Raw genomic sequence first — 26,423 nt, forward strand, 5'->3', positions numbered from 1 at the left:
GCTATCTAAAAATGCAAGGGGAAGTCTGTTTGATGTCTAATGTCGATCGTCACATTAAGGTGTCCTGGGCATGTTGGAATGCACCATATGCCCCCGTTTACAGCACTGAGTACCAGAGCTTTTACACATACCTTTTATGTTATGCAAATGTTAAAACTCTAGTAAAAATAGAAGGGAAGATGCTATCAATCGTATGATGAATGGTTGAAGGAGCTAGCTATGCCTAGCTTATCGAAGAGACGGATTGGGTCGGAGGGGGACAGGACAGCTGTCTTCCAGTTCTTGAGGGGGGTCTCATAAATAAGAGGGGCTTGATCTATTCTCCATAGCCCCCAAGGAGAGAACCAGCCGAGAAATAAGAAGGAATTTCCTGACTGTGAGAACGATTAATCAGTGAAACAGCTTTGCCTCCAGGAGTTGTGAGTGCTCCATTGCTGGAGGTTTTCAAAAATAGACTGGACAATCATTTAACCAGGATGATATAAGGTCTCCTGCCTGGAACAGGGGGTTGGACTAGAAGACCTCTAAGGTCCCTTCCAGCTCCAGGATACTATGTTCTCTACCCCGGGTATATAAAAGGTCCAGTATGTTTATATATATATATCCATCATTCACTCCCAGTAGCAATGCACTGTAAGCGCGGTGCTTGCAGATAGGGGAAAAAAAAAAAAACAATCTGCCGTGTATTTACAATGCTGCTTTACCATCTGCCATCTGGTTTTTTTTTTTTCCCTCTCCTGCTTTTCACTTCCCCCATTTTGCTCTAACGAAAGAGGAGATGGAAAGAGAGGCAAGGCTGGCACATCTGGGCAGTAGCTTGGAAGAACAATCGACCGTCAAAGAAAAACAAGTGTGGGGAAGCAAATAGGAGGTGAACAGAGGCACGGGTGTGCATGGAAAGAAGGGCACTACGCCCATCACAAAAGCTCAGCGATCAAAGCAAATGAGCCTCAGAGGAGAGTAAAGAAGAGATGGACTTCCTTGGTGTCTGGGGGGGGGAGGGGGGAAGTTGCACAAATCTGTCATCTTCTGCTTTTTCTGTAGGCAAGTGGTGGCAAGCACAAACTCCTCAGAAAAACACAGCAACCAAAATGGCTATCCAAATCCAGACTATTTATTTTTGCTTTCCATAAAACAATTGAGCTCCGTTTTGGTGTATTTGTAGATGCCTGCTGATCCCTTTTCCAAGATTTACTCTGCAAGGCAGAGAACCCTAAAAAAGGGAGCATAGAATGACAGCAAGAGTACTAAAGCAGTTCGGGGTGATTCTATTGTGATCCTATTGCAAATGGTGCAATTTTAGCTGGCTAACTGGTGAATGGAATATTTCTTGGTGCATGGGTAGAAGTTTTGCTCTTCTCCCAGTGTTTGGGATGACGGCTTTTGCAGTAAGTAATGAAGCCCCAAACAGAACAACAAAGTTGGAAGGGACCTTGGAGGTCTTCTAGTCCAACCCCCTGCTCAAGCAGGAGTCCCTATACCATTTCAGACAAGTGGTTGTCCATTCTCTTCTTAAAAACATCCAGTGATGGAGCACCCACAACTTCTGAAGGCATCTGAAGAATATCAAGTCATTTTCTCTAAAACTTTGGAGAATTTCCAAGGAAAGATTCCATTGATGAAACAGAGCAGTGACAGCCCAGAGGAGAAACAGAATGAACTGAAATAAATGTAGTTATATCTAAACAGTCTATCTTCACTTCTAGCTCAGTCAACAGTTTACCTGGGACTCATACGGCAGGAAAGCAATGTTGATCTCCGTCAGGGTCTTGATGACTTTTGCTGCCCGGGATTTGACCAGTTCATTGAATAAGGAATCTGGGCAAGCTGGGAAAAAGACAGCAACCACAAGTTTAAACAACACAAACTAACTGGTTAATTTGCCCCAAACTAGAAAGCTGCATATTATCCCACCCACTGCAAGGATAGCAAGAAGAATGGTTCCAGAAGAGATTAGGGTTCAAGCATTGGGTGAGCAGGTTTTGAAACTCAGCTAGATCAATCCACAATTCAGTTCAGGATCTTCCAACACAAGACCCTGGATTGCTCAGTGGCTGCTTTCGCACCATCTAGGATTTTGCATGAAGTGCTCCTTTTGACTTGGATTAGCCTTACTTTGGAATTCATTTACTGACTTTGTGTGTTATAGAAATCTATAAGTGGCTTGTGGGAACCTAGAAACAGAGTTAGTTGAATGTGGCTAGGATCTCATGAATGCAGCTGCTTCCATTGCAGACGAACCCCAGTTTGATGTGTGGCCCCTAAGGCAGATCCTGAAAATGATGTGGAACTTCAAAAATCTTACAACACAGAGGGGGAACCCCAGTTTACTCTATACTTACAGTCCGTGAAGAAGACATGTGCAGCTCGGTATTTGGCGTTTGGGGGTTCCTTGAAATCAGCAATAAGGGACTCCACTGACTGAGAAAGAAGATGAAGTGGATTCAGTCTACTTCTTATCAAGAATGTCAGCCTGAATTAATTTTCGGTGTTACAAAAGTAAAAATAGGAGCTGGAGCAAAAAAGGTTTTTACAGTGGACACGGGAATACGATAGAAATAGTAGAAATAATTGTCCATAATAAGGACTGTTAGATTTCCAGATAAGACAACTTCACTTGTTCCTGTGGTTTACTGTCTTTCCTTGGATAGCCCCAGTGCCCCACCAAAATTGTTGAAGATGTACAATATACAAACATACAAGGAATAGTTGCAGGAACTGGGTACGTCGAGTCTACGAAGGGCTGGGGTGACATGATAGCAGCCTTTCAATATTTATGGGGCTGTTACAAAAAAGAGGGAGACAACCTATTCTCTAGAGCACTGAGAGTGGACCAAGAAGCAATGGATGGAAACTAATCAAGGAGAGAAGCAACCTACAACTAAGGAGAAATTTCCTAACAGTGAGGACAATCAACCAGTGGAATGGCTTCTCTCCAAAAATTGTGGGTACTCCATCATTGGAGGCTTTTAAAAAGATAGCTTCTCCTTCAAGAAGCTTCTTCAGTTCTGATTGCTCCCATTTTGATGACTTCTTCAGAAGCTTCTTGGGATAAGAAGTGAAATGTTCTCAAAGAAAAAAACAGCAACAAAGAAAATCCGGTTGCCTTTTGAAAAAGCACTTTGGGTCATAAAAACCAGTGGAAAGAGAAAAAATAGGGAGGGTGTATCAAATGCCAGTCAGGTGGGCTGCAGTAAGATGTTTAATGCAGTGGAAGGGCTTGCCTCCAGAAGTGGTGGATGCTCTATCACTGGAGGTTTTCAAGAAGAGATTAAATAGCCATTTGTCCAGGATGGTCTAGGCGCAGGGGTAGGCAACCTTGGCTCTTTTATGACTTCAACTCCCAGAATTCCTGAGCCAGCATGGCTCAGCTTGGAAACCTCTCCCTTTCCCCTCAGCCTGGCTGGCTCAGGAATTCTGGGAGTTGAAGTCCACGAGTCCTAAAAGAGCCAAAGTTGCCTACCCCTGGTCTAGGGTCTCCTGCTTGAGCAGGGGGCTGGACTGGAAGACCCCCAAGGTCCCTTCCAACTCTGTTGTAATTCTCTTAGTGAATCAGATAGGGCTGGGGTGGTCCAAGGTCTCCTATTTGAGCCAGGGGCTGGACTGGAAGACCTCCAAGTCGCAAGTCTATTATCATGCTAAGATGCTCTCCCATTAACACGAAACAACGTTCAGGGGAAAACTCACCTTTTCAGATGGAGTGATGAGATACACAGCCTCCAGGCTGGGCAGTGGCTCTCGGCGTTTATTGATGTCTTCCACAACTGGATAGAGGCGAGCAGAGATTGCATGGGAGAAAAAGAACAGGAGGGAAGCAGAAGGAAGCCACAGATTAGAAGCCTTTGTGGACTTTCTGGGTGTGAAACACAGTAAAAGATTGTTAACCAAGGGCCTTGAAGTTCAGCGCTGCTGTTGGGTTTGGCTGTTAACTGTAGATAGATGGGAGGTCAAAGAGAGCTGTAAAAGATTATACACTGTAGACCTGTGTCCCCCAAGAGGGGGAAACTATTAATGTTGAAGTATATTTATCAGTATTTAACCGGGGGGAGGGGGGATTTATGCATATGTTTGTCCTTGCTGTTGTTTATGGCACATTTCCCCCCCCCCTTTTGTCTTGTTTTGCTTTGTTATTTTTTTTAAAAAGAAGAAAAGTTGTGGGGTTCAGGAGCTTTAATTTCCGTTCAGATCTGGAAATCTATTCCGTTTGAAGGTGATCTCCTACCCCCCCCCCCAAGCTGGCTTTCTGTTCTTAGCTTCCCGGAGACCGAAGGAACCCTAACCCTTTGAGGATTTCAGCAAGGAGTAGTGAGAAAAAAGAGCACCCAAACATTTGCTCCAGAGGTTCGTTCTAAATAAACGCTGCAGGTCGTACAAAAAGAAGGCACGGGCTTGGGGACCCGAAGTGTGTTGCGTGAGCACAACCCAAAGGTTCTACTTACTTGTTATCCCCTCCGTCATGATATCTGTCATTTTACAGCAGGAGGACAGCATACGCATGCTCAGCTGGTCCACCACCAGCACCTGTGAAAGACACAGCGAAGGGAGATGTCACTCCCAAGGGTCTGAACTGGCTCTAGGCATTAAACCTAACTGAGAGAAGACCCTCTGCCCCCACTGGCTCAGAAAAGCAAGTGGACCCCTGTGGATCCAGATGATGGAGAAGGAGAAGAAGACGGAGGAGAAGATAAATGACAAGAAGGAGAAGTAGATAGATGAGGAGGAGAAGGAGAAGAAGGAGGAGGAGAAGGAGAGGAGGGGGAAAAGGAGGAGAAGGAGGAGGATAGATAAGGAGGACAAGAAGGAGAAGTTGATAGACAAGGAAAAGGAGATAGACAAGGAGGAGGAGAAGGAGGAGGACGAAGAAGAGGAGAAGGAGGAGAAGGGGAGGAGGGGAAAGAGGAGGAGAAGGAGACGCAGAAGATAGATAAGGAGGACAAGAAGGAGAAGTAGATAGATGAGGAGAAGGAGATAGACAAGAAGGAGAAGGAGGAGAAGGAGGAGGAGGAGAAGGGGAAAAGGAGGAGAAGAAGGAGGATAGATAAGGAGGACAAGAAGGAGAAGTTGATAGACAAGGAAAAGGAGACAGACAAGGAGGAGGAGGAAAAGGAGGAGGATGAAGAAGAGAAGGAGGAGAAGGGGAGGAGGGGAAAGAGGAGATGGAGGAGAAGGTAGATGAGGACAAGAAGGAGAAGTAGATAGACGAGGAGAAGGAGATAGACAAGGAGGAGGAGAGAAGGAAGAGAAAGAGGAGGAGGAGAAAGAGAAGGTGGTTATCCATTCAGATATGTCTTCAGTTGTGTCCAACTCTTGGCGATTCTTTGGGCAAGATCTCGCCACATCTTCCAATCTTGCCCTACTTCTTTGAGTTGTTCAATGCTCTGGTGAGTGTCAGCTTTGAAGACGTCCAGCTATCATATTCTTTGAAGGCCTGTTTTCCTTTTACCGCTCACTCTTCCCAGCATCATGGCTTTCTCCAGTAAATTTCCCCACATGACAGGACCGAAATAAGTATCCAGATACTTTTGCATCTAAATACTTTTCTTTTTTCCAGGAGAAAAAAAAAAACCTTAGTTTTCTTAAACAAACCACTCGAAATATTGACCACTTTTCTTCAAGGGAGGAGATAGGATCACAGAACTTGTTTTGTCCTGATAACAGTCCGAAATTGGTTCGCAAAACATTTTGGCCTTAAATATTAGAAACTTGAGTATCATAGGTTTGGTTTTATGGTCAGTGGGAGGCCAAGTCCTGCATCAAATCTTGATATGTGGAAGGTTTTTCAAATAATGTATTTGTTGAATGTAGATATCACACTTAGCTAATCATCCTCTAGGGTGGTAGGTTGAAATGGGTGCTGAGTTAGACATGCTCATACAACCCCTTTAATCAAGTAAAATTCAGATCTAGAGGCAGCATTCACACATGGTGTTAAGCTGAGTGAAGAGTACTTTGGTGATATTTGTGTGCATCTGACTGAGTGTTGCGCAAACTCAGAAAATCGGCTAAATCAGAAACCCGTTCAAACGGCAGTGGAATACAGGAATAAAACAGTTTAAGTAAGAAAAAGCCCTTTATTTATGTTGAACTCACCTTCCATTCTCCCTTCTTTTTGACTTTCTTGATGACATCAGCCATAATCTCTGCCAAAAAATAAATCAATCAATCAAAATAGGGGAATTAGGAAAAGAATGAATCTAGGATGAGTTGGCACCAGACCCATTGCAAAGGCAAGTTTAATCATAGCATTGACTGCGGCTAAACGAAGCGTCTTGAATCTGATCACAATTCCTGGACTGCAACGGATTCCTCACAATTCACAACCCTGTTGCTGTTTGCGTAGGTCTGATCGCAAAACTGGAAATTTATTCAAACTCAGTTTCCAGATTAGAATGTCCCTCTCATTGCACTGTTGAAGGTTTAGTTTCTCTTTTATTTGATATGGGAAAATGCAACTTTAAAAAAAAACTTTTTTTTTTTGCACACGCACACAGCTTCTCAGACAAAAGAAGGAAGAAGATACAGCAGGCGTTTCCTGTCACCACACATCACAAACTTTCAAGTAGGTTTCTTCACAGCTTGGAAAAATTAATATCATAGATTCCAGAGAGCAGGGCCTACTCTACGCCACACTCATGGCCCAGATTGCCAAATTGTGGTTCCTGGGTTAAAAGGAATCGTTGCCCCACTTCAGTTTACAGGAGGGCAACTAAGATGGTCAAGGGGACTAGAACCTTTTGAGAAAATGACACGGGTAAATGAAGCTTGGGAGAACAGAAGAAGCAAAGATCTCCTAAAGCAGAGGTCCTCAACCTTTTGGGCATCAGGGACCGGTTCCGTGGAGAGAGGTTTTTCATCAACTGCTTTGGCCAAAGGAGAACTTATTTTTTTTTTAAAAAAAGCAATAAATCAGCAAGTGGACAGCATCAATAACCAATCAGAATAGAGCTGGAAGGGACCTTGGAGGTCTCCTAGTCCAGCCCCCTGCTCAAGCAAGAGACCCTATACCATTCCAGAGAAATGGCTGCCCAGTCTCTTCTTAAAAGCCTCCAGTGATGGAGCACCCACCACTTCTGGAGGCAAGGAGTTCCACTGGTTAATTGTTCTCACTCTTAGGAACTTTCTTCTGAATTCCAGATTGCTTCTCTCCTTGATTAGTTCAATCAGTCAGGCTAGAGCTGGAAGGGACATCAGAGGTCTTCTAGTCCAGCCCCCTGCTCAGGCAGGAGACCCTGCACAACATTTGTGAGAGGTAGATACACAGCTGGTAAAGCTTCATTCAGGCAAAATCTTTGCTGTGACAAAAGAGTGAATTGAAAAAGAAAAGAAAAGGTGTACCAGAATCTGTTAGGATAAGAACTCATCCTTAAGAAACAATCTTTAGCTGAAGTTTGGAAAAGAAAGTTGTGCTTAGGGGTATGCATTTTATAAAACCCACTGCCTCTTTAAGCAACTCTCCATCTTGCATTCATGGATTAATCTTCTGAGAAAAGTTCTAATGAAAAGTGGTAGCCACAGTAACTGGTCAAATGCTTTCTCACATCATGCTAGTTTGGTTTGGCTTATTATTATTTTCCCCCAAGTTGACTTGAATCCAAGTCTCACGTTGATGCACACAAACCGAAAAATGCCAGCGAACAGTTCAAGAAAGAGAGAAAAGGGAACCCCAGTTTTTGGAGCAGAAAATCTAACTGATGTCCTGGCTTACCACTTCACCGAAGTATGATTTGAGAAATACTAGTTTCTAGAAAGAGGGAAAGGAAGCATCCTAGACAAGCATCCTTTCAGGATTCTGCACTAGCTTCAGAAATGTGTGGAACCAAAGCATCCTTTCAAGGTATTTATATTCTGAGGTCCACAATTATTAGACACCAAGGCAAAATTTTATTAATAGTAGAGAATAGTTGCAGCTCAGGGTTAAAGAATGAGGCCTTTGGTGCCCTCTGAGCTGGGTGGTTTTCTTGCAAATGTTTCATTACCCAGCTAGGTAACATCATCAGTGCTAGAAGGGAGTGGGGTCTGTGGGGAGGAGGAGGAGGAGGAAGAGGAGGAGGACTGTATGGACCTTGGTGCTCTCTGAACTTGGTTGTTTTATTGTAGACATTTCATTACCCAGCTAGGTAATATCATCAATGCTAGTCCCTGGGATTAGCTAACCATCCGGACTAGCACTGATGTTCCTTGGTAATGAAATGTCTGCAAGAAAACCACCAAGTTCAGAGAGTACCAAGGTCCCCACAGTCCTCCTCCTCCTCCCCCCCCCCGTGCAAACCCCACTCCCTTCCAGCAATTGATGATGTTACCTAGTTGGGTCCTGAATCATCTACAAGAAAACCCCCACTCTCAGACAGCACCAAGGACCCCACAGAATTTCATTTCTCCCCTCGCTTACAGAAGATTCTTCAGTAAGGCCAAACAATTCCTCATTTTTATTTTATTTTATTTTAAATTCCACCTCCCCCATACATAGCTCCTGCAGCAGGAACGTGGGAGGGGGACCTGTCTGAGTGACTGGCGAGCTGGTTTTCACCAGGCTGCTTGGATTTTACAAAACATACAAAAACCACCTAAGAGTGACACGGAGAGGCTGTGTAGGACTCCAGAGTCGTGATGCAGTGGGAGGAAGGAGGCTAAGGAATTGTAAGGAGGTTTTCCAGCCATCGTCACCCGTTCCATCAGCCCCACCTCCAATCTCTGCCAAGTCTCAGCACTGCACCCCCCCCCCCATTTGAGCCCAACTGTCTCTGACTGCAGCATTAAGGCCAGGTCAACAACATGGAAGATGCCTCTGGATACGACCATGTTCTTCCCTATGGATTTTGCTCCTTCTAATCTCCTAAAAGATGCACGCGCGCGCGCGCGCGCGCGCGCGCGCACACACACACACACACACATATACCCAACAACCTGCAAGGCAATTATGCAGGATTCACTCTGGTCAATCCTCTTAGGAGGGGGGGAAATGGCTTAGCTGCAATTGCTGAAGACAGTTCACAAAGGGTTTTAAGGCAAGCCTATAAAAAGCATGAGATGGTCCCTCTGCACAACCTCACCTTTTGCAAAACACTCCGATTTTGCTGGCACATTGCTGATTTTTTTTTTTTTTTAAAAAAAAGCATGTCAGCATTCTGGCTTTACAGGGGTGGGGGGAAAGGACCTCAGTGCATCATCGTCCCTCAGATCTGCTTTTAAAATGCAGTGGCCAAATCCCAGAATAAATGGGAGCAATAAACAGCCTTTATGGAACGTGTGCATTTTTTCTTTAAAAAAAAAAAATCAGAGCCACTGCATATAGAGAAATTAATTTTGGAGGGGGGGTGTACAATGAAAGAAGTGGGGGAACATTGAGACTCTGCAAACTGTTCAAAGGAATTGCTTTAAGAGTTAGTATCTCCCCCCTCCCGAGAATTAGAGGCAATTTCCTCCTCCTAAGTGTACTATTTTTTTTTCTTTTAAAAAAAGGCTAGAATAGATGGGAGAAAAAGACAAAAAAAAAAAAGATATTTTGCATCTTTGCTACCTCTTCATTACTAAAGCCCCCAAATGTTTTGCACAATTGCTGCAAGGTTTACACTCCGATCTGTTTACCAGATATTTTTGTCCCCTGTTGAACTGGGGGCCAGAAAAATGTGACAGGGGGGAGAGAGAGAGAGAGAGAGAGAGAGAGAGAGAGAGAGAGAGAGAGAGAGAGAGAGAGAGAGAGAGAGAGAGAGAGAGAGAGAGAGAGAGAGAACATAAAAATAAAAATAAAAACCCAGGGGTCTTTTTTTTAAAACCAGCAGCCCTGCATGCTCGTTCTGCAAAAAATATATATATATATTTGAGCATCCAGCAATTCACCTTGTCTCCTAAAGCTGAAGAAATCCGGGGATGCCCCCCTTACAAAATTTCTCTCTCTCTCTCTCTCTCTCTCTCTCTCTCTCTCTCTCTCTCTCTCTCTCTCACACACACACACACACACACACACACACACACACACCCCGTTCATCCTTGAAGGATAAAATACACATTGCATTCGAAATTCACCGAGCTAAGGGGATGGATCCTTCTACTCCGCTGGCTACTCTTCCCCTCCCGTTTAAAAACAGGGCAGACAAGACTGGGGGGGGGAAGCAAAATATTACTAGCCGATCATTTCTTTCCCCCCTGCAAGGAAAATTAAAAATAGAAATCACAGCAGCAAGATTCAGCTTCGCAGGAAAAAAGAAAAAAAGGCTGGCTTTGCTCGAATCCGCTGTCTCTCCCTTGCACCCCCCCCCTCGTTTTTTGGTACAGTCAATGGCTGCTACAAGCCCAGCCTCTCTCCCTCCCCAGCCACATTCGCCCATTCCTTTTCTCCCAACCAGCCTCCTCCTACGCTTTCTCTTTCCATCCTTCTCTCCCCCCCCCGCCCCGTTAAATCCAGGCAGATTTTTCCCCAGCGCAAAATAAATAATAATAATAATGATCATAATAATAATAAAGCATTTAAAACGCCAATGCAAATCTTCTGCAGGGGCCCCTTTAAAACAATAGCAAGCTTTGGATCATCAGCTCGCACGTCTGGAAGGGAGAGGGGGGGGCTGCAACGGAAGCTTTAACCAGGGCCCCCCACCCCCAGGGAGGCCCCTTAAATCCCCAGAAATGATATAGTTCCCCGTCCCCCAAAAGGTTCATGCAATCTTAAAGAAGGGGGGGGAGGGAAAAAAGGGGTCGTCTTACTTTCTCCCACGACCGCTTTTAAGCCAGACGGTGCCATGATGGTCTCTGGTTGCTCCTCTGTAGTTTGGGTGGGGGCTGGCTGGGCTGGTTGGGGGGGGCAACGGGACGCCCCCTCCTTTCCCCCTTCTCTCTCTCTCTCTCTCTCTCTCTCTCTCTTTCTCTCTTTCTTCCTTTCCCGGCTTCGCCTGTTCCGCTTTGCTGGAAACGATAACGCGGAGAAGGAGGAGGAGGAGGAGGAGGAAAAGGAGAAGAGTCCTTGCGCGCCGGGGCTGGCAGCTCAGCTGACTGCAAGCCCCGCGGGTGGATGGGGAGGCGGTCCACGCAGGGCGTGGCCGGATTGTGATGCTGAGGCAGGAGAGTCGGTGGTGCCGAGGTCACGTCACGGACGGGAGGGCCAATCAGAGAGCTCCCCCCGCCCCGTGCAGCATCCGCTGCGGATGGCCCGCGCCGTTAAAGGGCGGAGATGGAGGTGGAAAGCAGGGGGGGGGGCAAAGAATAGAATAGAATAAGGATAGGATACAATAGAATGAGATAGTAAAGAATAGAATGAGATAGTATAGAATAGAACAGAACAGAACAGAACAGAACAGAATAGAATAGAATAGAATATGAAATGGAGAGAATAGAGTGGAGTGGAGTGGAGTGGAGTGGAGTGGGATGGGATAGGATAGGATAGGATAGAATGAGATAGTAAATAGAAATAGAAGAATAGAATAGAAAATAGAAATAGAATAGAATGAGATAGTAAATGGAAAATGGAATGGAATGGAATGGAATAGAATAGAATAGAATAGAAAACGGAGTACAATTAACAATTAACCAATGGAACAACCTGCCTCCAGAAGTTATGGATGCTCCATCACTGGAGGTTTTCAAGAAGAGATTGAACAGCCATTTGTCTGAAATGGCATAGGGTCTTTTGCTTGAGCAAGGGGATTGGAGTAAAAAATTTCCAAGGTCCCTTCCAACTTGCCATTGTGCCCACAGTAAAAAAAAAATGGCAATAAAGGTTATCTATCTATCTTTCTATCTATCTGTCTATCTATATCTATCTATCTATCTATCTGTCTGTCTGTCTGTCTGTCTGTCTTTCTGTCTGTCTATCTCTGTTATTCAGTTTATTCTGTTGATGCTAGGCATGAGATAATGATAACTTTTCATCAAGAAAGGTAATTCAGAGATCATTTCTAAGGTCAGATCCCTTTGAAAGAGCATCCCGCAAGGTTTGGACAGTGGTGGAAAAGAGTTCTGTGAAATCAAAAGCAAAAACTGCAAGCAGGGAAGGCAGGAAATGTAAACCAACAGTCCAGGCTGTGAGCGGAAACATCTGTCAAAAGATCCAACGGAAAGACTTCAAGTGAAGTATTTGGAAAGCCCTTCCATACATGCTTGGTCTTCTCCTTAGGGGAGGTCTGCATAAGAAAACATCCAGTTTGCAAGGCAGGCTGGGGCAGGGGGATCTGTAGCTCCAGTAAAATGCCTGGAGACACCAGATTAGATGGAAAGTAAATTTAAAAACAAAACAAGTTAAGGCATGTGGAAGAGAAGAGAAGAGAGAGAAGGAGTGAGGGAAGGAAGGAAGGAGAAGAGAAGAAGAAAGGGAGGAAGGGAGGAAAGATGATAAGGTCAGGTCAGATAAGATAAGAAGATTAGATTAGGTGGAAGGAAGGAGAGAAGAGAAGAGGAGGGAAGGAAGGAGAAGAGAAGAAGAAAGAGAAGGAGGGAGGAAAAATGATAAGGTCACGTCAGTTCAGATAAGATAAGATTCGATGGAAGGAAGGAAGGAGAGGAGAAGAGAGAAGGAAGGAGGGAGGGAAGGAGGGAGGGAAGGAAGGAGAAGAGAAGAAGAAAGAGAAGGAGGGAGGAAAAATGATAAGGTCACGTCAGTTCAGATAAGATAAGATTCGATGGAAGGAAGGAAGGAGAGGAGAAGAGAGAAGGAAGGAGGGAGGGAAGGAGGGAGGGAAGGAAGGAGAAGAGAAGAAGAAAGAGAGGGAGAAAAGATGATAAGATAAGGTCAGGTCAGGTCAGATAAGATAAGATGGAAGAAGAGAAGAGAAGAGAAGAGAAGAGAAGAGAAGAGAAGAGAAGAGAAGGATTAGGGCTGATATGATAACTGCCTTCTGGTACATAGAGGAGATTCCACTTATTCTCCAAAGTGCCAGAGGGCAGGACAAGAAGCAACGGGTGGAAGCTTGTCAGAAAAAGATCCAATCCGGAAAGAAAGAGGAATTTCCTGACAGTGAGAATGATTCAAGAATAAAAGAGGTTGCATCCAAAAGCTGTAGAGGTCCCATCGCCGAATGTGTGAAAGAAAAGATTGGATAACTCTGTCTATGGAGAGGCTTCTTTTCACGAGGCAACTGGACTCTCTTCTTTTTCTTGGAAGGTGTTTCCGCTTCTCTTCCAAGAAGCTTCTTCAGCTCTCGTCTTCAAAGAAAAACAAAGCAGTCCAGATGCCTCCTGAAAAAGGACCTTTGGGGATCGGACAACCCTTTGTCTGGGATGCAATGAGGACTCCAGCAGGCCTTCGAACTCTGGAGACACCCCAGAGGTCCTTTTTCCAGCCCTATGAGTCTAAAAACCAGGTCTAGCCATTTGCACCCAGTGCCAAAAAAAAAGGTCCCACGAAGACTTTTCACTGGAAGGAAGGAGTAAAATCCTGCAGATCTCTGCGGCAGGCTTGGCTCCGTTTTGTTTTTTGTTTTGTTTTTTATTAATTTTTTTTCATCAACATATGTTAATTTTTCCAATCAACAAGTTGTCTGGAGTTTGCTAAGCTAATACACGTTCAATTCCTAATCCTTCATTCTTTTCTCTAACCAAGAATAAAATAAATTCCAAATTTGAGAGTAGTCTGTATCTTCTTTGTCTTTCAACCTCATAGTTAAATCTGTCCATCTCTGCACATTCCAGGATTTCCCTGATTATTTCTTCCTCTGATGGCAATCCTTCATTCTTCCAGTATTGTGCAAAATAATTATTCTCGCTGCTGTGGTGATGTGTAAAATTAAATATAATTTCTGCTTCTTAGTCTTTTCAGGCATAGTGCCTGGTAGAAAAAGTTCAGGTTTAAAATCCACTTGGTCGCCCAATATTTTTTCTAACCACATACGTATATTTTTCCAATAAGCCTTTGCCTTCTCACATGTCCACCAAATATGATAATACGTGCCTATGTTATGTTTACATTTCCAACATCTATCTGACATATTTTTAAACATTTTTTGCTAATCTTGCTGGTGGAAGGTTTGGCTCCCTTTTGACTTGGTGCGATGACTCTGGATCTGTCCACTGCTAAAGAGGCGAAAGTTAACTCACACCCTGCTTACGTGAGAAGGGATCTTGACTGCATCAGCCCTGCAAGCTGCCTAACGGACTACAAGTCCCAAGTCTGGTTTGGGAAGCAACGGGTCGTGGGCATTGTAGCCCGCGGGGGACAGTGGATCGGGTTTCAAGATCCACCCGCGTATTTGGATGGAGATTCACTCATGCCCAGCGCGCAGCAAGGACGCGCTGTTTGTTTAAGAGTCAATCTAATCGGGGGGGGGGCAAATCCAGAGGCAGGGACTACAGTCCCCAGCATGCCTTGCGCCTCCCGCTGGCGTCATAGCTTGCAGAAGCCTCTGTTGCAAGCATATCTCTTGACTTTATTTTCATTAACCCCAGATTGGTGACTCTCGCCAAAGGCGGAACCCTGCAGAGCTGGGGCGAACAGAAACCGAGCAAAGACTTTTAAGGATCGCGTTCACTCGCCCGCAGCTTGGTGTACTGCTTTTTCTACTAGGGAAAAAAACACACAAAAGCAGCTAAAAGAAGTGGAGGGGGGAAAAAAGAAAAGAAAGCACAATGATGCCAGTAAGTCTATTTTCAGTTTGTTTTTTTCTGCTCTTTCTTTCTGTCAATCCGCAATAACATTAAACCCGTGGCTTCCCCATCAAAAATCTTGATGATCAGAAATGTCATCTCTGCTATTTAAAAAAAAAAAAAAAAACGGGGGGGGGAGACTGGATCGACTATGAATCAGTCGATCCCTTTAATCTTGTATCACTTCTCCCAGTTAAGTAGCAAAATAGGGACTCGCCCATTGATTGAAACTCTTTCTCAGTCTCCCCGTCCAGTGTCTGTCTTTTATTTTGATCTGTGGGTTCTTTGCTAAAATAAATGTTTTGCTTAGCTGTTACTTTGTCATAAAAAAAAAAAAACTGTTACAAAAAGAGTGTATTATATACATCCAGGATGGTTGTGTCAGTTTCAAAGTTCTTCCTGATCTCTTTAAGTTGTTTTGTTTTTTTTTAAAAAAAAATGTTTGTTATGCAGCTACTTCATTAACAAAGCAAGATATAAAATACTTCATCAACAAAGCAAGATATAAAATGTAACTCAAAGGGCAAAGGGGAATATAAACCAGAAAGGCAAGTGAGATGTGATTAAAACAGATAGCTTGGTCAACCAACTGTGGGACTCCGTACAAATGGAAACCTACACAACTTCTTAGAGTTAAGAGTCAGTGAGTTCAGATATTAGACGGGGGGGGGGGAGAGACCCGGAATCTGGTAGCGCCTTTTCCAACAAACTTTCTTTATTAAAAGACAAAATTTGGGGCACCTTGGTCCTGACGAAAGCCGATATCCTTAACAGAAAGTTGGGAAAAATGGCTAGCAGATTCCTGAAGCTTTTGAGCCATTGCTAAAACAGCTGTTCTCCCATAATGTCAACCAGTGCTGATATCTTTGAATCGGACACCCACGTCTAAGGTTCTCCAGTAGGAGAAAACATTGCAAAAACTTCTGGAGGCCAATTTACACACCGTGTTCCTCTTTCCTTGCTCAGCTGTGACACCAGACGGGGGGGGGGGGGAAACTGAGGACTAACACTAACCCACTGCTTGCTTGGTTTTCTGAGGGCTTAGCGACTGTCCTGCAAGGAACTCGCTGTCACAAGCGCAGTTGTGTTATTTGGTCTGGGAGGGGGGAGGAAGGTACAAAAGAGAATAGAACAGGGGTCTCCAATCCCCCGGGCTATGGCCCGTTCAGAAGCGGGCTGCGGAAGTAGCAGGTGAGCGTACACGCACAGCTACACTTACGTGAGCAGCGGGCGAATGTATGAAGCTCCATTTGTGAGCAGTGGGTATGTGTGCTATCCTTTCTCCCCACCGCCGCCAGTCCACAAAGCTGGAAAGGTTGGGGAATGCTGGAATAGAAAACAGGAGAAGCCGAAAAGTGGCCATTAGCAAAAATAGGAGGTGGAAGACCCATTTTGAGTGGGAGGTCTATCCTTGATTGGGGAGGGGGGAGAATAGGAGAAATCACATTCAGAGACAGGGATGATTTTATAATTTGGTTGGAGAACTTTCCGAAAACATCTGCTTGACCAACTGGGTTCTAGACTCTCAACCTGGGTTTTCTAGGGCGCTGGGCCTAAACAGTCTATATTTTGCTTCTCCAGAACTGCTTTCATAAATTCACAGACACAATTTATAAAGGAGAATGTCTGTAGACTCAGGGTTGAACTATACAGGTCCTTGGTGCTCTCTGAGCTGCGTTGTTTCCTTGCAGATGTTTCATGACCCAACTAGGTAACATCATCAGTGCTAGAGGGGGATGGGGGTCTGTGAAGAGGAGGAGAAGGAGGAGGACAGTGGGGTCCTTGGTGTTCTCTGAGGTGGGTTGTTTCCTTGCAGACGTTTTGTGACCCAACTAGGTATCTTCAGCAGTGCTAGTAGAGAGTGGAGTTTGCTCTCAATTTATATTCCAGTTAAGAGTATGTGGGAGTGGTCTTGGTGGTTCTTTGGTTGGGTGGCCTAGATGCTGTTACCTAGTTGGGTCATGAAACGTCTGCAAGAAAACAACGAAGAACAGAGAGCACGAAGGACCCTCAAAAACACAATGTATCCAAGCTGGATTGTTTCTCTCTCTCTCTCTCTCTCTCTCTCTCTCTCTCTCTCTCTCTCTCTCTCTCTCTCTCTCTCTCTCTGTGTGTGTGTGTGTGTGTGTGTGTGTGTTACCTTCCTTCTAGTTTCGGAATTTACGCGAGTGTGGGAGAACCCCTCTTCTTAAACTTCCTCCCACAGTTTCCTTGGAGTAGTTACACAAAGAACCGGCTGATTTGAGAGTCGCTACTTCCATCCAGAAATCTCCCTTGCAGATTGAGAAACCGTCTGCTGCTGTTGTTGTTGGCCAGTGTGGGTGTTGGTTTTTTTTCCTCCTCCACTTGTGTTCACTGTTACCACACCTAGGCAAATCCAGTCCCGCCTAAATACCTGCCCAAACCTTGGCAAACTCCAGGTAACAAGAAGCACAAATGCCAAGATTGGGAGACAAGGCCTCCGAATGCTTTCTCAGATCGGGGCATGGAAGAGCCTCAGCCAAGACAAAACTGAACATGGAGAGGCTCAATTATGACCTCAACAGAGTCCAACATTTCTGTTGCTAAATGAGACATTTCTTAAATGAGTTGTGCCCCATTTTAGAATAGAATAGAATAGAATAGAATAGAATAGAATAGAATAGAATAGAATAGAATAGAATAGAATAGAATAGAATAGAATAGAATAGAATAGAAGCTGGAAGGGACCTTGGAGGTCTTCTAGTCCAGCCCTCTAGCAATATTGCACTGTTGTGAGTTCCCTTTCAAAAGGATCAAGCTGCAAACGTGGAGATTTTTGGAGTGGGAAAGGAAAAGCGGGAAGAATTGTTGTGGGAATCCTTTTGGATGAGACGCCAATATTGTCTCTACCCTGACTTTGGTTCCACGTCTGTCCCCAGTGACTGGTTGGTTTTCTTATTATTTGTTGTTGTTGTTCACAACAACAACTTGTAACAGCCTTTCTGAGGGAGGGTGGAATTTGGCTCCAGTCACAAAGGTACAAACTGAGAACTCCAGGTTTTCAATGCTTTGCAGAAAGACCAGCTGTATTTGCAAACGGCTTTTAAAAGCCCGATGGGAAGGAAAAGCAGAAGCCTTAGTTAGGAAGAGTAAGATGACAGATAATCATGGGTTTCCCACACAGAAAAAAAGCTCACGTGATCAATAATTACCACATCCAGAGTCAGCCTATTGTTTCATACTAACCAGCATGCTGAGAGATTAAACATGGACGGTAATCTGCATCCAGTTGCCTATTAGCCGTTCCATTACATCTGATTTTATCCTGTTCAGACTGTATTCCTTTACACACACACACACACACACACACACACACACACACACACACACCAAAAAAAAAAAACAAATTGTAAATTTGCCTCCACTAACAATCTTTTTTTAATTACTGTATATGAAGTCCAATGAGCCTGCCTGCCCATCTCTCTTGCTCTCCCTCCCTCCCTCCATCTCTTTCTCTCTCCGTCCCCCTATCCATCCCTCCCTATCTATCTATCTATCTATCTATCTATCTATCTATCTATCATCTATCTATCTATCATCTATCTATCTATCTATCTATCTATCTATCTATCTATCTAATTATCTATCTATTCTTTCTTTCTTTCTCTCCCTTCCTCTCTCCCTCCCTCTCCCTCCCCCCCTCTCTCTCTAGATCAGAAACCAGAGTTTTGTTTGGAAATGGGTCCACTTATCTCAAAGAAGTGCAAAGGTAAAATGAAATTATGGGAAACTTCATGGCTAGACAACAGAAGTGGTGGACAAGTCAGGCTATGTTTAGTTAGCTTTAGTCTAATGAAGAGAAGGATTTTGGGGGAAGGACATGATAGTTGTCTTCCAATACTTGAAGGGCTGCCCCTGGGAACAAGCCATTGATTTACTCTCTGTAATCCGAGGGTTGGACAAGAAGCAATGGATGGAAGTTCAGCATACAACCTGCAGCCAAGGAAGAACTTCCTGATAGTGAGAATGATTAACCAGTGGAACGGGTTGCCTCAAGAAGTTGTGGGTGTTCCATCACGGGAGGTTTTCCAGGAAAGATTGGACCTCCATTTCTCCACAATAGTGTAAGGACTCTTGCCTTGGGTCAGGAGTTGGATTAGAGACCTACACGGTCTCTACGTCCCTTAAATGGTTAGAGTCCAGATCTAAGAGCAGCAAGTCAATTGGAATTAACTAAGGTCTAGCCACCAAAGACGTGCAGATATTAACATGTTGTTGTGTTTTCTTTCGCCTCCACTTTCCCTACAGATGCATTTCTTTTTCTCAGACAAAGTGATTCTCCTGTTTGACTTCTGGGATGTCCACAGCCCGGGAGGTGAGCAAACGAACTTATCTAAGGAAAACAGGAGCTGCCCAACCCCCCCCCCCCCAAAAAAAAGGTCTTTCAGCCTGGACTGATTGTACGAAATCTGAGCTTTAGCCATGAGGGAAGGGCAGTTAGGGATAATTGCCCTATTGACATCTCAGATTTCCTTCAAACACTCGACTTGAGAGTGTTTTCCCAGAACCCCAAAAAATGAACTTGAAGGACCCAGGCTAGCTACAAGATTCATAGCAACTGCTTTGAACACAATTCAACTGTCCTCTGTGGAATTCTAAGAGTTTTTTTTTTTTTTTTTGAAGAGTCTTAAGTATTGCAAATGCAACACGAAAGGAGAACAGCCATGTTTATATTGCAAGGATTTGCTTAAGTACGCTGGCGATGTTATCCCAACGGTGTATTTTTTTCAGGGGGAACTGGACTTTCTTATTTTCCTTTGAAGATGTTTCGCTTCCCATCCAAGGAGCTCCTTCGGAAAATGATTTTCTTCAGGTCTTGCTTTCTTAAGGTCCCACTTTCGCAACTATAGCTAGGTTATCAAATAAGCCACAGGGCAAATCAGAAACAAAGACATCAAACATGCAGGAATTGGGTAGGTCTAGTGAAAGGAAGGACTAGGGGCAGCCTGATAGCAGTGTTTCAATATCTGAGGGGCTGCCCCAAAGTAGAGGGGGTGGGTCAACCTCTTCTCCAAAGCACCTGAAGGCAGGAGAAGAAGCAACGGATGGAAACTCATCAAGGAGAGAAGCAACCTAGAACTAAGGAGAATTTTCCTGACAGTGAGAACAATTAACCAGTGGAACAACCTGCCTCCAGAAGCGGTGAATGCTCCAACACTGGAAGTTTTTAAGAAGAGAATGGAAAACCATTTGTCTGGAATGTTATAGGGTCTGCTGCATGAGCAGGGGGTTAGACTAGAAGATCTGCAAGGTCCCTTCCAACTCTGTTATGATTTGCCAAGCATACCAGCTAGGTCTGCCCCGTCACAGAAGCAAATTGGAGAGATGCCACTGAAGATGTTACCTAGCCTGTTAACGAAAACGTTCGGAAACCAACCCACAAGCTCGGGGCACGAACCTTCACCCTCATCCTACACCCGAGCTCCAGATATTTGCCACCATTTTCTAATGCTCTAGAATGCTCACTAACCACTCCCGTCTCCATTTTATTTCTCCTTGGCATGCAGGGGTGGCTTTCCAAATGAAAAGCCTAGCAGAAGCCCTCATCTCTAACTTTTCTTTCCTAACCTGTTCGTGCAACTTCAATCCAGCTCTTGGGAAATCAAGACGCTGCTGGCAGCTGATGCGCGAGTGTGCAGCCAGACCAGCTTTCTATCCTGATCTTGTCTAGAAGTCTAGAACATCAGATCGGCTTAAGAGGCTTCCATCAATTTCTGCTCAGGAGTCCTGGCAACCAAATCAGACCGGTTCCAAAATAAAGAAGGCGAGCTTTGGTAAATAGGACGGTCCCATCCCTGATCTTGTTGGCTTTGGCAAGATCCGATCTGGTGAGGCTGGTTGATCCAGAAACAAAGAAGAACCGTGGCTTTTCATTAAGGCATCAAGATGAACGGAGACAACGATTTCATTACTCAACTCTGGCCTGACAAGGCAGCATTTCTCAGCAGGAAGAGGGTGGTGAAAAGCACTTTTGTTCCCCCCCCCCAGGAGTCAGAAGAGAAGGAGAAAATCCAGGGAGTTAAGCCAAGTTGTTCAACCCTGGGAAGAAACTCAATTCCCTGCCTTAATTGTACCCTTCGCTCCCAAGCAGACAAAAGCTGGAGGTGGCTGTTTTGTCGTACTCACGTCTTTGCCCCACACCGATGGGCCTGCCGAAGAGCAAAGCGTCAAAAGCTGCTGGATTTTGCTGAACTATAACTCCCAGTGCCTATGTTAGCTAGCTGGGGCTGGGGCCCCTTCGCTAGGGATGGGTCTCCTTGCGTCTTGCAAGCTGTCTCTCAAGTTCACACCGTGGCACCTCTAGTATTTTGGTCTAAGAATTGACGCCTTTGAATTGTGGTGCTGGCATAAATTATTGTGCATGCCCTGGGTAGCCAGAACAACCAGGTGTCGAATTGTGTAAACCCAGACCTATCATTAGAAACTCAAATCACATAGCTACCTCTCATTTACTTTGGCCAGGTCATGCGTGCAAGTTCATTGAAGACGTCCATGATGCTAGCAAGAGGCAACTAGACTTCTTTGTTTTTCTTTGAGGAATATAAGTCCTTCCATTCCCCACCCTCCAGTCAGAGCTGAAGAAGCTTCTGGGATGAGAAGAGAAACGTCTTCAAAGAGAAACAAGGAAGTCCAGTTGCCTCCTGAAAAAGCACCTTTGGGACAACCAGGACTGGAGGACGAAGAACCTCCGTAGACATGATGCTAGGAACAGTTGGTAGAGCAAGAAGACAGGAGAAGCAGAGACAACATCTGGCTTGATGAGATCAAAACTGATACAAAGACGAACCAGCCAACAACTGGAGGAAGCCCTGCTTGAGAAGGAAGTGTGGAGAGCACTTGGCTGTAAAGTTGCCAAGAGTCGAATGGTTAAAGCAACAACATTTTTGTCTAAAATGGGGGAGGGGATCTATTTTCCTCCTCCCCGGTCTTAACAATATATGAAGTTGATTAGAGCCCGCTTAGAAGGTAACCTACTTCCCTTCCACCCAACAGCCCTTACCAGGGATGGCTCCTTGGTGTTCTCTGAGCTTGGTGGCTTTCTTGCAGATGTTTCATGACCCAACTAGGGAACATCATCAGTGCTAGTAAGGAATGGGGTTTATGGGAGGAGGAGGAGGACTGCAAGAAAACCACCAAGCTCAGAGAGCACCAAGGACTCTTCTTTCCAATCTTGAGCTACAAATATTCTCCAGGGTTCCAATATCTCAGGGGTGGCCACAAAGAAGAGGGAGTCAAGCTATCCTCCAAAGCATCTGAAGGCAGGAGAAGCAACGGACCTAGAATTAAGGAGACATTTCCCTAACAGTGAGAACAATTAAATCAGTGGAACGGCTTCCCTCCAGAAGTTGTGGGTGCTCCATCACTGGAGGTTTTTAAGAAAAGACTGGACAGCCATTTGTCTGAAATAGTATGGGGTTTCCTGCCTGAGCAAGGGGGTTGGACTAGATGACCTCCAAGGTCCCTTCCAACTCTGCTAGTCTGTGTTCCATATTCTATTCTCCTTTGTTAGCCCTTACCAGTGTTTCTGCTGTGTTTTTAACAGGGATGGTGCTCTCCGTTTTCCTGATCATGCTACTCACCGTGATATATGAAGGTATCAAGGTTGGCAAGGCAAAACTGATCCAGCATTCCCAGACGGCCGTGGCCCCTAGCATCAGTCAGGAGAACTTGAGAGAAGGGGTCTCCATGAACTCAGATGTGGGGCCCACCACCAGCTCTCTAAAGAAGTAAGGAGAACGCTGTGTGTGCCTTTGTGTTTGTGTGTTATTGCTTCTCCCCCCCCCTCTTCCAATTACATCTGGCGCATCATTTTGGAAGCCGCAATGCCCATTGCACAAAGGGCACCTTTGTTGGAAGGCTGGGAAGAGCTGGGATTGCGCTAACCCACAAACCTGCAAAACAGCCTCCCTGTTTACATCGTTCACGTTCTCAAAACAAAAACTTTTTCAGCAAGCTTTTTACCGTACGTTTTTTTTTTTTCTTCAAAGGGGAATAGATAAACATTCTCTAGCTGTGGGTGTCAAGGCTGAGTCAAACATTCCGTCATTCGAAAAGGGGAAAAAAAGCTATTCGGGCCGGATAAGAATCTATAAAAGATGAAAAAGATGCAATCTGATGCAGTTGAAGTTTGGCTCCCGATTATATATAGGGACATGTCGATCTGGTTGCCTTTCGTTTTAGCAAGCCAGAGCTGGGGAATATTTCCACTTCTGCCCTGTCAGGGGCGGCCCTTCCAACATTCAGTTTAAGTCTCAGATTTCCCCAAAATCTTTCATGCATTAAGCAAGCTCTCTGCTCATTTGTTTTATTTTATTTTATTTACAAGATCAGCTAAGCGCTGCCACTTGCGGAGGCTCTGTTTAAAGGGGCCCATGGTGCTCACTGAGATTGGTGGTTTTGTTGCAGACGTTTCATTGCCAAAGTAGGCAACATCCTCAGTGCTAGAGGTGAATGGGGGGAGGAGGAAGAGCATCTTTTTGCTGGGGGGAGGAGGAAGAGGAGGAGGATGAAGAAGAGGAGGAGGAGGACTGTGTGATCCTTGATGCTTTCTGAGCTTGGTTGTTTTCTTGCAGACATTTTATGATCCAATTAAGTTACGTCATCCATGCTAGAAAGGAGTGGGCTTTGTGGAGGAGGAGGAGGAGGAGGAGGAGGAGGAGGAGGAGGAAGGGGGGGTAGGGTCCTTGGTGCATTCTGAGCTTAGTGGCTTTCTTGCAGACGTTTCATGACCCAACTAAATTACATCATCAGTGCTAGAAGGGAGTGGGGTTTGCTAAGAGGAGGAGGAGGAGGAGAGGAAAAAAGTTGTGGGGTCCTTGGTGCTCTCTGAGCTTGCTTGTTTTCTTACAGACATTTCATCACCCAACTAGGTAACATCATCAGTGCTAGAAGGGAGTGGGGATCCCACTCTTTTCTAGCACTGATGAAGTTACCTATCTTGCTAACGAAACGTCTGCAAGAAAATGACCAAGCTCAGAGAGCATCAAGGATCCCTTGATTTCCACCCTGAGCTATAATTATTCCTCTTTATTGGTACCCTATTTAGAAAAGACCCACTGGAAACAATGGTCCTTCAGCCCTGCCCGTTGGAAGTCCCATTATTTCCTTTAGGTCAGGGGTAGGCAACCTTGGCTCTTTTAGGACTCGTGGATTTCAACTCCCAGAATTCCTGAGCCAGCCATGGCTCAGCTTGGAAACTTCTCCCTTTCCCCTCAGCGTGGCTGGCTCAGGAATTCTGGGAGTTGAAGTCCACGAGTCCTAAAAGAGCCAAGGTTGCCCACCCCTGCTTTAGCTGAACCTCAGGTAAGCATCTACAGCAGCTGCCACTCCCGTGTTCCAAGTTTTGTCCAAGATAGGTGTATAAGCTGGATCACAGCCACACCAAACAGCTTTTTAAGCATCTTTTGTCTTTCGAGTCTTGGGTGATCAAAGCCCCTTTGTGTTAATGGAGCCAACGCTGGCAAGGCTCGGTTGAGCTTGCTCACTCTAGTCTATTCCGTTCTTCTATACTATATTTCTATTCTCTTTTTTCTCTTGTTCTCTTCTCTTCTGTTTCCAGAAATGTCCTGCTCAAGCGGGGGTTGGACTAGAAGACCTCCAAGGTTCCCTTCCAACCGTATTGTTCTATAATCTAGGTTCTAAAAGGCCTAGTTGGCAGAAACCCTACACAAGGAACCTCATTAAGTTAAAACACCCTTAAGTTTGCCTTCGGGAGGAATAGAAAAAGGACAGAGGGAAGATAGAGAGCAGAACATTTTTTTTAAAAATCTGTTTACTCACTTGCTGAAGACACCTTGTTTTCTTCTTTCCAAAGGCGTCTCTCGTGGCACCTAGCCGAGACCTTCCTCCACATGGTACAGGTGTTTTTGGGCTACCTAGTGATGCTGGCCGTCATGACTTACAACACGTGGATTTTCCTGGGCGTGATTGCTGGTTCAGCCATCGGATACTTCGTGGCGTATCCGCTACTGTGCCTCAGATAGCAGCGTGGAAGCTTCTTGGAGAGAACGCTCAAGACTGCAAATCGCCCGGATTTTGCAACTGGAACGGCTTCTATGGGGACAATTCCTCCCCACGAGAGAGCTGAGGATCTCTTTGAGCTTGATTTTATCTCTCGTCTCAGCCGACAGGACATTGTCCAACTTCTAATCCTCTAAAGTAGCAACTGTGCTTCCAATTTCAAGCCATTTTTTTTTTCCTAAGTGCCTTAAAAATGACTTTTCTCGTGGCCCAGAAAGTGAATTTCAAGGAGAGGGCCCTCATCGCCATCTAAGAGTACAGTATGATTGTCGCAGAGGTTGCCTTCAAGCCCTACCGAATGTGTTTGGGATGGGGTAGCTCTGACCAAATTATCTTTGGTGCCTCTTAAAGCTCATCAGCATAATTCTAACTTGCTTGGAAAATAAAGCGGCCAGCGGAAATGTAGAAAGGCAGGACGGAGGGGCAAATGTTGCCCCCTAACCTTGAAGGGAGTGATGGGGATAAGCATCCTATTATCTAGAGCAGGGGTCCCCAATCCCCAGTCCGTGGATCGGTACCGGGCCTCGGCACGCCAGCAACTGGGCCGCACAAACAAGCAAAGCCCCATCCATGGGATGCAGATAGCACACAAAACCACACACCCTCCGGTCCGTGGAAAAATCCCTCTCCACGGAACCGGTTTGGGGGCCTCTGATCTAGAGTAGAGAATAAGCTTTGCAAGCTTTCCAAGCACACTTGAAAGAATCCGTTCGCCAACACCACGATCTGCAGCACTTTTAACAGATCCGGTCTTTCTATTCTCAGTGCTTATTCTGCCCTTTTTTTTAAACTTCTCCCAGATGTTTTCATTAAGCCAACGTGCTGTCAAAATAAGGAGCAGTCAGATTCTTTACCACCTTTTTCACAGGCTGGATCACTAACCCGAGGACCTCAGGGCCAAGAAAGAAGAGTCGTGATCACTATATAGGTGTTTTAAAATAATGATTTAGAGGTGGGAAGAGAACGAGACAAATTCTTAGCGTGTTCAGTCATGAAGTTGCGGTTTCCTCCGTTTCCGACTCGCATGTCCAAAAAAGAGAGTTAAGGTGTCACACATCTGGACAATATCAATAAGGACTAGCGCAATAGTCTTGGGCTAAAATTAGCAGAATATCCTACTCAAGTTAGAATGTGATAGAACTGAGTCCTCTCCAAGCATTTGCCCTAAATCTTTGGAATTGCCATCTCTAATAGTCAGTATAAATAGGGCCTGGATGGCAATTACACGGATGGGCCATTTTGAGCAGCCATTTGTCCGGAACAGTATAGATTCTCCTGTTTGAGCAGGGGGTTGGACTAGAAGACCTCCAAGGTCCCTTCCAACTGTTCTTTTGCATTCAGCGATGAACAATTTAACAGGCTAGCAGGCAAAGGTCTGACGTCTTAATTTACTTGCGTAGTTTTAAGTAAGTTACCTTCACGAATCTCCTTGCAATTCTATGTGTTGAATTGATTGGCACCAGTTATAAAAGTGTTGAGCATTCCTTTCTGGGGAGTAAAACATTCCAAGAAATTCCAGACTTGTCTCCTTTTGCTTCTAGACCAGGGGGTGCCTGTGGGGGCCTGGGCAGGAGTGGGACAGATCTGAGGGTCTCTGGTAGAAGGAGGTGGGACCAGGGCAAGTGCCAAGGCATGGTCCACTGGAGGAACCTCATTGTTCCTCTCAGGCCATGCAGGGGGGTGGCTTATGGAGCCAAGACTGAATGTGTTTCAGCATAGAGGGCCACCACAAAATTGTACATTGGCTCCTGGCTGGCCTGGGCCAGGGCCAAGGCAGCGGGGCCGTTCCCTCACTGTTTCCAGGATGGCTTCGCAGG

The 26,423-nt window shown here is 45.2% G+C and overlaps 2 protein-coding genes across 7 annotated transcripts in view; one reads left to right on the forward strand and one right to left on the reverse strand.

Moving 5' to 3' along the window:
• Positions 1-18,087, reverse strand: part of STXBP1 (syntaxin binding protein 1) — a 31,251-nt gene extending 13,164 nt beyond the window's left edge. The window contains exons 1-7 of one of the 5 annotated variants that reach the window (XM_039327136.1): positions 16,706-18,087; positions 15,785-15,891; positions 6,091-6,140; positions 4,440-4,521; positions 3,688-3,764; positions 2,343-2,421; positions 1,724-1,827 (exon numbers count right to left, since the gene is read on the reverse strand). In XM_039327136.1, the coding sequence (XP_039183070.1) occupies positions 1,724-1,827; positions 2,343-2,421; positions 3,688-3,764; positions 4,440-4,521; positions 6,091-6,140; positions 15,785-15,815 (423 nt within the window). In that variant the 5' untranslated portion in view covers positions 15,816-15,891; positions 16,706-18,087. Of the gene's footprint in view, positions 1-1,723; positions 1,828-2,342; positions 2,422-3,687; positions 3,765-4,439; positions 4,522-6,090; positions 6,141-10,698; positions 10,993-15,784; positions 16,632-16,705 lie in introns of those variants that run through there. The other 4 variants (XM_039327133.1, XM_039327134.1, XM_039327137.1 and 1 more) reach the window with 4 other exon arrangements.
• On the forward strand, positions 14,351-26,124 carry SLC31A2 (solute carrier family 31 member 2). 2 transcript variants are annotated; one of them, XM_039327138.1, is made up of 4 exons: positions 14,351-14,556; positions 18,835-18,901; positions 22,130-22,313; positions 24,401-26,124. In XM_039327138.1, the coding sequence occupies exons 1-4, from the start codon at positions 14,548-14,550 to the stop codon at positions 24,567-24,569; spliced, it is 429 nt and encodes a 142-aa protein (XP_039183072.1). In that variant the 5' UTR covers positions 14,351-14,547; the 3' UTR covers positions 24,570-26,124. The 2 variants fall into 2 exon arrangements, with proteins under 2 accessions (XP_039183072.1, XP_039183073.1); XM_039327139.1 differs by lacking the exon at positions 14,351-14,556 and adding an exon at positions 18,277-18,295.
• Positions 26,125-26,423: the final 299 nt, after the last annotated feature.

The sequence above is a fragment of the Crotalus tigris genome, unplaced genomic scaffold (genome assembly GCF_016545835.1).
Source record: "Crotalus tigris isolate CLP2741 ecotype Arizona unplaced genomic scaffold, ASM1654583v1 scf7180000024350.909852, whole genome shotgun sequence".
In the NCBI taxonomy this organism is placed as follows: Eukaryota; Metazoa; Chordata; class Lepidosauria; order Squamata; family Viperidae; genus Crotalus; species Crotalus tigris.